Raw genomic sequence first — 9,485 nt, 5'->3', positions numbered from 1 at the left:
CCATGCAGGCGTCCGCATCACAAGTCATATTCCAGGGAGACAAACGTCCTCCCCAGTCTGGTGGCTTCACGTCACATTACGCCGTACGTGGCATCCTCCCCGTCCGGAAAAGGCCAAGTACAGGTCGTATCAACCAGTCAAATGCAACAGATGCTCGGTTTCACCGATAATACAGTAGGGAAATCATGCGCGCTGCCATCCATCGTAAATAAGAGTATTGCTCCGTTTCAAAACAAAATAAGAGTATTGCATGCAGAAAACAATCAAACTGGCGTAGCATCACATTTGCCACTCAGAACTGCAAAGGTCGTCTTCATGACCATTCGATGTGCCCAACAGAAGCGCAGCCTACTGGATGATGAAGGACGCTATGAAGATTTGAGCACACACCAGATGATGTAACAAATGAAACAATGGCCACACAACTGAGAAAAAACAAGTTTTTACTTACTAGTCGGAATGAAACAAGGGTACTGATTAGGTACAGCGAAACTGCTACTAGACCTTATCTACTCGGTAATCTTTCCTCGTACCATGACAAACAGAACAAAATCAAACACTGGCACTAATCAATTCCTCCCTCACTTAATAATGGTAATATAATAGCAACATATAATATAAGCAACACACGAACTGCAGTTAAGCCTTGGTTTTTTATTGTGCTCTTGTCGACACCACCCTTGGAACCAGCTCTGTGAAGCCAAGTTGTAAAACTGAAGCCCATCTGCACAACAAGGGGCGATTACAAACTGAATCAAACTGACTTATTAATGTGTATGTACATTGACTTCTGAATTCTGAGATGGATACCTTGGTTAGTGACTCATACCGCCATGAAGAGTCGAAGTGATAGAAAGGTCTAACACTTCAAACTTGTAGTTATTATCTTTCTGGTTGATCAGAACTCGAAGCTCCATTAGGAGGTGTGGACATGTTGCTCGTCGATCCATTCTCCGCTGGTGGAGGAATTCCCCACTTTCTCTCAGATTCCAACGGTTCCATGACATAAACACTGCCATCAGTAAGCCCTAGAGCAAACTGATTTGCCTCCGAAGGATGTGCCGCAACCACAACTGGATGAACATTTGAACTATAAAAGAAACACATGTCAGCAGTTTACTCACAATTCAACAAAACCAGTTTTTGAGTGGCAACAGTATTAATGACTTGCTTGTTGTGAGTTTAAGGGAAGCAAACATGTGGTTGGCAAAAAAAAATGGACTATTCATAGAACAGTTCTGTTACAACTTCAGTTCGACAGAGTAACTAGTTTGTGGTTACACTGCTGAGAGCCAATCGGATGTAATAAGATATTACATTATGGGACGTTAGGAGTAGTTTTTCCTATAAATGCCTAACGATGTATTCCAATTCAGTTTGATACATGTAGCACTGCAAACCCATATACTTCTTTAAATATGGTACTATAAACTGGCAGGGCGATGCAAATACAGAACTCCCTCATGGAGAGGGTCCAAATGCACTGAGAAAAAAAATCACTGGGGAGTTGAAACAATCTTTGTTCTAATACCAAAAGATGGATTTTTGTTCAGGTATGTATCTTACGGATTTAGTAGCTCAAGGCAACAAAAAAATATAAATCTCCCAAACAAGTATTAGCAATCTGTTATGGACATGCACTTGCTAGTCTAAGCAGCACTTCAGATAACTCAATTCTATAACTTCCCTTAGAAAGGTGTATCATGTTATTGCACTGAAGTAAAGTAATTGCTTGAGAACAAAAAACACTAATTCAAACACAGACCCTCTAAAATGAGGCCAGCCAAGATCCTTTCAGAAGAGCTAGACAATTAACCCAGTAGCTCACAACCCCCTGAGTCCCTGACAGAGTAAATTATGTTTGGTTTGAGCCTTATAGAATACCTGATATTTTGAGGAAGATAAGAAGCTGGAAGAATTCGGCATTGGAGTCTCAAACTTGATGCGCTAAATATGCAGACAGTGGCGTCCAGAAAGCTTGCATAAATCAGTTGACTATCACATGAGAATGTAGCATGTGTTATTGGAGGAGCAGAGGTCTCCCGAGGAGGCCACTGAAAGCAAAGTTAAGGTGAGTGAGCCACAAGACAACCTTCGTAGCAAGAAAGACTAAGCGTCAAATGATAATGGAAGAAATTTCACCTGCTTCACAGGTTCTAGTTTTGAGGCATCGTAGATGGCAATCTGGGTCTCATGGACAACAAGACAATGCTGTTGATCTTGGTGGAACTGAACTCGTGTGTCTAAGATGTTAGACGTTGGGCGGCCAGATGGTATCTGCAAAAATCTGCTCCTTTGCCTCTCCCACCCATCAGTGTTCCAAACACATATCTACAACAGGAACAAATCAGAAACTGAAGATGAAACAGAAGTTCTTGATAGACATGATCTGACTAGATAGTTCAGTAAATACCTGCGCATCAGCTCCAGAGGATACCAAAACATTTAACACATTTGAAAATGCGAGACCTGTAATTTTCTTAGAGTGCCCTCTAAGTTTGCTTTTGACCTGTACAAAAAACGAATACATCTTATCTGAGTGCACCTTGTTCACTACAGAAAAAAATAATGATAATCATGTTATAGCAGTTGCTAATACCTCATCAATCCGAACGTTGTAAATTTGGATGGTTGAATCATCCATTCCAATTGCAATTATGTTGTTATCTTGAGGATGGAATGCGAGGAAAGTAGCTGCTGGTGGTGGAGGCATAAACGTGGTCATCGTCTGCAGTCACCATAAATGTTAAGGGCATCTTCTACCGTAAAAATGATAATTACACATGATCACAATGATTTACTAACCTTAAAAGTCATCATGTTGAATAGAGAGATTTTCCCTCCTGAAGCTGACATGACATATGAATCATTCTTTGACAAAGCAAAACAGTGAACGGCCTCATCAGGACTATTGTCAATTGTGTCATTAGTCATGAGAATGCCACTTGGAGGTTGCCATAATTGAGGAGAAACACTAGCAGTAGCCTAGAAGAGAATAGCAAATTAAAACAATTAGTAACAATCAAATATACAGTGTTCACCTGTGATGCACATATCTAGTAAGAAAGCTGAACACAACCAGAATTTCACCTTTCCAGTTGAATTTCGTTCATTGCGTGGCCATTTCCATAGTAGATGGACGGCATTTGAAGCTAAAGCCAAGATAGCAACACCTGAATTTGTGTAGATCAGTCTCGAGATCTGCAATAAAGACAAATAAAAACTTGTGACAAACTAAGCATTGACACTAGCACACCAAACGGAACAATTCATAATACAAGTAAAAAATGTGAGATGCCCTTTGCGCATTATACAGTACAGGCAATATTGACTGACTTCGAAGCCCTAGGTGCATATAGATAAGCATGTGCATAGCTTCACTTAGCAGTCATAATGAATGTTGATGTCCGCAAGACACTTGTCAAACATTAAGCACCTAACAAGAGCTAAAACAGTTGTTCTACACGTAGAAATCACACTATGAATTAATTTAATAAAATAGTTATCTTATAAATGGCAGTGCACCGACAAGATTGCTAGAAAATGATGCATATTCAAACATATACAGAGGTACTCCCTCCGTTCCAAAATAGATGACCCAACTTTGTACTAACTTTAGTACAAAGTTGGGTCATCTATTTTGGAACGGTGTACAAAGTTGGGTCATCTATTTTGGAACGGTGTACAAAGTTGGGTCATCTATTTTGGAACGGAGGGAGTAAAAGGCAAGGGAAGAAGTATCACCTTAGCGGTCCTAATACTATCACCTAATTTTAATGATCTGCACTGAGCTGTATCAGTTATCTCCATAAGCTTCCAGACCTTTGACTTATCCATTGACTCATCAGCTATTCTAGGTTTTACATCAACCAAGCTTCTGTTGTCACCATTCTGTCAAAAGAAGTCCAGAATAAGATCAAGTTAGTTGGGATCACAATGTAAATTGTTTATAATAGAACAGACCAAATGAATCTGGATGAAAACAAACCATTGCAGTTATAGGTGATGGAGCAGCAGTTCCAGAACTGGTTGCAGCGGCAGCGGCGGCAGCAGCTGCCGCAGCAGCAGCAGCAGTCAATGGGTTTATAAGAGGCTGCACCAATAAGAAATGATTGAGTCATGCATGCGGGAAAAACAATCTCAAGTTGTTCCTTGGTTAAAGTAACTACCTTTGTTACAGTCTCAGATGCACTACGAGAAGCATCAAAAGAACGATTTTCCAGTGTGCGCAATAAACGAACACCATCAGCATTTGCTAAGACTTTGATACCATTATCAACAGTAGAGACAGCCAACAGAGTACCCTCCTTGTTAAAGCGGATACGCGGGCTTGCCTGATAATTATGAGACCAGCCACCAAGTTAGAACAAGGAAGGGAGGTTCTTGTACATTTATATCAAATCAGAAATTCACCAACATAAGCACACAAACGAAAGGAACTCACAGGTAAGCCACCATCAGCTTCAATGGTAGTCAGAAGACTAGTGTTGTCCATGTCCCAAATCTTTATCACGAATTCATCTCCAGCAGCCAAAAACCTATTCCGCGTCGTATCAAATTGTACAACACCCATAGATCGCTTACGAAATCCCTGGTATGTTCTCTTCACCGCACCTTCACTCTCATTCCATTCCACCAGGTGTGATTCACCCTCCTTGCTGGTCCCACAAGAAAATAATCTACATAGAGGCAAGAAAAGAGTGAAACAAAGTACAAACACCTGCATAATCCTAACTAAAAATGTTAACAATGAATTTAGATACGAACCTTGAACCATCTGCACTATATGCCATCGTAGTGCACCAATGACCTGGTGCATCATAGTCAACTCTGGACCCAAGATTATCATACAGCCATGCCTTTATCTTTCCATCTAAAGCAGTTGAAAAGATGAACTGCGTAATAGGCAGGTAAAATGAGGTAAAAAAACATTAGCTTCCGATAGAAAGAACAATAGTCTGGTACAAATGCCTGACATAATAAATGCTTTTCAAGTACCTGAATATTTTCCTTATAATGTGGACAAACGGAATAGACAGGAGCTTCATGACCTTCAAAGGTAAATTGTTTTGTTCCACTGGTGGCCTCCCACACCTAGAATGCAATTATTGTAGACTTCATATTTCTAGTTAAACAAGATAAAATACAGTCCCAGAATTAATACCATCACAAGAACTCACCTTTATGGTCTTATCATCTCCACAGGTAATTATACACAGCTGCTTATTTGGATGAGCGAATGCAATGTCATTTACGCCACCAACATGTGCATCAATCTAATCAACAAACAGTTTATAATCATATTCAGGACACAAGATAGCAAACCATGTACACAAGACAATGAGCCATAAGCAGATAGTAATAAGTGATAAGTATATGCAGTCATACCTCCAAGTGTTGCCTAATATCATCGCCACCATGATAAGAATAAATCTGTACTATATGCCTTGAATAAGCAACACCTTTTAAACATAACATAACATTAGAAGAGGGCCAACTTGAAAGAACAGCAATAAAAAAAACTGTTCACTGCATCTTACCAAACAAGGTTCCATCAGGACTCCATATTATGCGATTAACCGACACGGTAGGATCCTTAACCAGTGCTGCCTGTTTGTACAATTTACATTTTACGCATACTTATATTGAGTACAGGTAAAAATACCAGGTTACTGAACTACATATTGCAGTGAACAAACCTGGAGGGCCATAGAACATTTCCCAAGCTCCCAAACCTTGAAGTTTCTTACAACAAGTCTGTCCTTGGTGCCAACATCCCACAATCCAATGTCACCAACATTGGTACCAACTAAAACAGATACCAAGTGAAAAATGCACAAGAATGAGATGCTATGGGAGAAAGAAAGATTTATCACGGGCACAGACGTTAAAGAGCTTACCAAGAAGAAGTGTTTGTTGAACTGGATGGAAATCCATGCTCATTGGAGCTGATCCTTGACTCAATGTCCGTGCGACAGCTTTATGGAAATCATCTTGCGGGTAGCTATGGCTCTGCGGATAAGTTACTGGCATCATATTCACCGGAAGATTCACCTGTGAAATACAACCCAGTTGCAATCAAGTATATATTGAGGATTGATAGGCATAGCATGCCAAGATTATCAAGTACAGACTGCAAGAACCCAATAGCGGTGAAAGATTTTTTAGGGAGTGAAATTGCTAATACCTCCTCAGACAACCCAACTGGCCTAGGTCTCTTACTGACATGATCAGAATCTCCAGATGGGTAATCCATAGAAGGGTTAGCAGCCGAGGGTGTCCTAGGATGCTTCAACATAGCAGCTACAAGATATACATCCAGAACAGTGTTAGTCAACCATGCAATACCACCTATTCATAACATTCAGGAATTCCTTGCAATATTAACAAACATAAGTACCAGGATTCGTAGGAGTACCAAATCCAATAGCACCTCCAGAAACAGCAGGATGTGTTACTGCTGGAGGGTTTGACATCCAACCGGCCAGAGGTGCGACGGGTGTTGGTGCAGGTTGAAAGGGCTGAAACAGACATAAACCAGATTGTCAATAAATGTACACACTAAAACACATAGATGAAGTGTCCAGATATGCTCAACAAGCTTACTCCATGGGCGCCCAATTGGGGGAAACCACCAGGTTTAGGTATAGATCCAAGTAGTGGATTGTTTGCTGGTGATGGAGCACGTGCACCATTTGGTTGTCCACAAGAATGATCAACAAAGAGGGTCTTGATGTCAGGATTAGGCCTAGGATTTTTGCAAAGCTGGTGCTGCCAGTTTAAGCTGCCATATAATACACAATAACATTACTACTATGGTAAATGGAGTTAATGGTGGGGTCCCAACCTTCCACCTCCTTCAGAAGTAACAAACAAAAACACAAATAACAACAATTTCACAAGCAAATTAAGTTAAACACAATTTTATTCTTATCCAAACAACAACCTCCTTCGTGTTAATTACCCCACCCAGGCCTGGCGGCAGAGCAAAGAGCATGGTTTAGGCCTTGCACGTGGTGGTATGGTAAATCCAAAGATTCACAAACGTGTGGATGCGAAATTAAACCCAGAATCTCGATAAGGCGGAGGAATGTAGGGTAGGCCTAAACCCTAATCCTAGCGGAATCGTCAACTAGGGCTGACTCTGATAATCTAATGGAATACCCATTTATTGACAATAAATAATGGAAACGTAAATAGTAATGAATCAAGGAAATAGTAGGCTAACTAGTTGAATCTGCAAATATTTGTGACATCTATACAAGTTTCAGTTCCAAAGAAATGGAGACTGCAGGTTAGCAAATAGGGGTGACAAGTTATATGGAGATTCTTTACATATTTGAACTTCAAATTGTATTGGACTGCTGGAAAAATGTAAATGCAAACACGTGACTCAATTTTTTGGATATTCATGACTGTAGGATCCACAAAACTCGTCATGAAGAGCAACCTTATTTACAATATAAATATGCAATGGTAGTGATGGGTTAATGGACAAGATTATAACATTAAGAAACCAAGTTTTGCCATGAATGAACAGCAGCCCTCACTTAGCTTATGGAAAATAAAGCCAGGTCCAATTTTCCTAACCAAGCATGGTTGGTTTAAATAAAATTGGGGAGAGCAGAATGTGGGGCACAGCCTCGCTAGCATATAACATTCTACTGGATCAGTTTTACAAAGGATAAAATGAGAATTAAAATCCTCTCATGAGGGTTAAGTAATTTTATTGGATTAAAGAATGTTCACCTAGATCTATAACTAGCATCATCAGTTTAGCAGCAAGCAGCATATAAGAATACATAAGATGCCCATACAACAGAGAGTAAGGGTGCCAAGAATATTATGTTTCTTTATGTGATACCTCTGGTTGATAAGTGTCCGTAATCTAGAACTCTTCAGATTGGGAAACTGAAGCTTGTCACGGAACAAGGGGTTAGCTTCGATCAGCTTCTTCAGCTCAACAAGCATTATTGCTCTTGCAGATTTTGTATCACCATACTTGGAGAGCTGCTCATTCTCTCTATCAATAATAAAAGCAGGAACCAATCACTGAGCAATCCAGTAACGGTTAAGAGCCACACGAATGATGGCAAGAACCTAATGTTACAAATGAATGCAATCACGCAGATTTTACCTGAAGTTCTCCAGAGTCAATAGCTGTGTGATCTCCTTAAACAGCTCCTCATTAAAGGATGCAAACACCTTCAAATCCTTGACCAAGATTTCAACCGCCTTGGACCGATCATGCCTGGCAGAAAAGGAAACCATAGTCATGAAGGCGGTCCAGCATTTACAATCATATAAAGACATCTCTTCCCCTTGCACTTACTTGTCGAGGGCCTCGAGATACTTCTGCTTGCGGATCTCAAAGAATATCTTCATCGAGTAGCGGTTGTCGTCGACTTTGGTGAAGCCCCCGAGGTAGCGCTCCACCTCATCCCAATTCCCATTGATCACCTCGTCCTCGAAGTACTTCATGTTGAAGTAGAAACCAGACTCCTGCTCGAGCCTAAACGGCGACAAGGGCAGGTTCCAAGTGAGCAACGCTAGACAAACGAACAGCACCAATTTTTGACCTTTTTTTAATTTTTGGAGTTTGAATCACTCACTTGTGGACGGTCTCCTTGAACTTCTCCTCATCGAGGAACTGCAGGATGAGGAAGACGAGCTCCCGGCTGAGAGAAGACATCCTCGCTTCCCCGACTCACCCACCAGGCGGCGGATGCAACTCGGCTGTAGACCTAGCCTACGGGGGCGCAGGACCCCCACTGCGGAATAAGATTCCGATTCCAGGTTCAGTTCACGATCGCTCACAGCCCAGCCGCGGCGGAAACAACATACGACGGGAAAAAAACAGATCAAAAGCGAGATCGATCCAGGCGGGTTAGGGCTTTACCAGCGGAAGGAACCTCCCCGGCTCGGATCTCCTCCGCTCCGCCCCGCGCCGGGCGAGCAGAGCGGGGCCGGCGGAGGGCTCGAGGCGGCGCGGGTCGGCGGGGCGCCCGGCGGCGGAGATCCGGGGGCTGCGCGGCTTCCGATTTGGGGGGGCGGCCGGGGCGGGGCGGGGCTCTATCGCGAGAGGACCGAGAGAGCCGGGAGGATGAGACTGAGGCAAGGGGCAGTATCGTAAGTCAACAAAGGGAACGGGGGTGGGGAGCAGAATTCCTCTATTTATATCGGACGAGACGAGACGATAATGGAACCCCCCTCTCCCCTCCCCTGCGCGTCTATATATACTCGCACACTCCCCAAACGACATATGAGAACGTGCAGGATAAAATATCTTTATCGTTACATGGACAGGAAAGAAAAAAAAAACACGCCTTACGTTCGCTGCACGCGTTCGCCCCAAACCCTAGATCTGTTTCGGAACCTGCCATATATATACGCACATATCTCGACGATTTTGAACACGGCATAGAAAAACTCGCCCAGAAATGCAGATCCAAACCCAGAAATCGGGCCCGTGGAAAGCTAGGGCT

The 9,485-nt window shown here is 42.2% G+C and overlaps 1 protein-coding gene across 2 annotated transcripts; it reads right to left on the bottom strand.

Moving 5' to 3' along the window:
* Nucleotides 1-426: 426 nt before the first annotated feature.
* Nucleotides 427-9,189, bottom strand: LOC123092728 (protein TPR3). 2 transcript variants are annotated; one of them, XM_044514548.1, is made up of 27 exons: nt 8,900-9,189; nt 8,613-8,771; nt 8,333-8,512; nt 8,138-8,251; nt 7,865-8,023; nt 6,607-6,784; nt 6,401-6,521; nt 6,188-6,303; nt 5,901-6,054; nt 5,700-5,809; nt 5,541-5,610; nt 5,389-5,462; nt 5,181-5,276; nt 4,999-5,094; nt 4,768-4,895; nt 4,445-4,679; nt 4,170-4,334; nt 3,989-4,093; nt 3,745-3,891; nt 3,091-3,201; nt 2,806-2,985; nt 2,600-2,728; nt 2,414-2,509; nt 2,143-2,331; nt 1,885-2,054; nt 811-1,090; nt 427-724 (listed from the first exon to the last, which is right to left on the bottom strand). In XM_044514548.1, the coding sequence occupies exons 2-26, from the start codon at nt 8,690-8,692 to the stop codon at nt 883-885; spliced, it is 3,411 nt and encodes a 1,136-aa protein (XP_044370483.1). In that variant the 5' UTR covers nt 8,693-8,771; nt 8,900-9,189; the 3' UTR covers nt 427-724; nt 811-882. The 2 variants fall into 2 exon arrangements, with proteins under 2 accessions (XP_044370483.1, XP_044370484.1); XM_044514549.1 differs by having other exon boundaries at nt 6,419-6,521.
* Between the last annotated feature and the right edge of the window lie 296 nt (nt 9,190-9,485).

This window comes from Triticum aestivum, chromosome 4B (assembly GCF_018294505.1).
Source record: "Triticum aestivum cultivar Chinese Spring chromosome 4B, IWGSC CS RefSeq v2.1, whole genome shotgun sequence".
Lineage (NCBI taxonomy): Eukaryota > Viridiplantae > Streptophyta > Magnoliopsida > Poales > Poaceae > Triticum > Triticum aestivum.
This window is presented reverse-complemented; position numbering and strand designations above follow the sequence as displayed.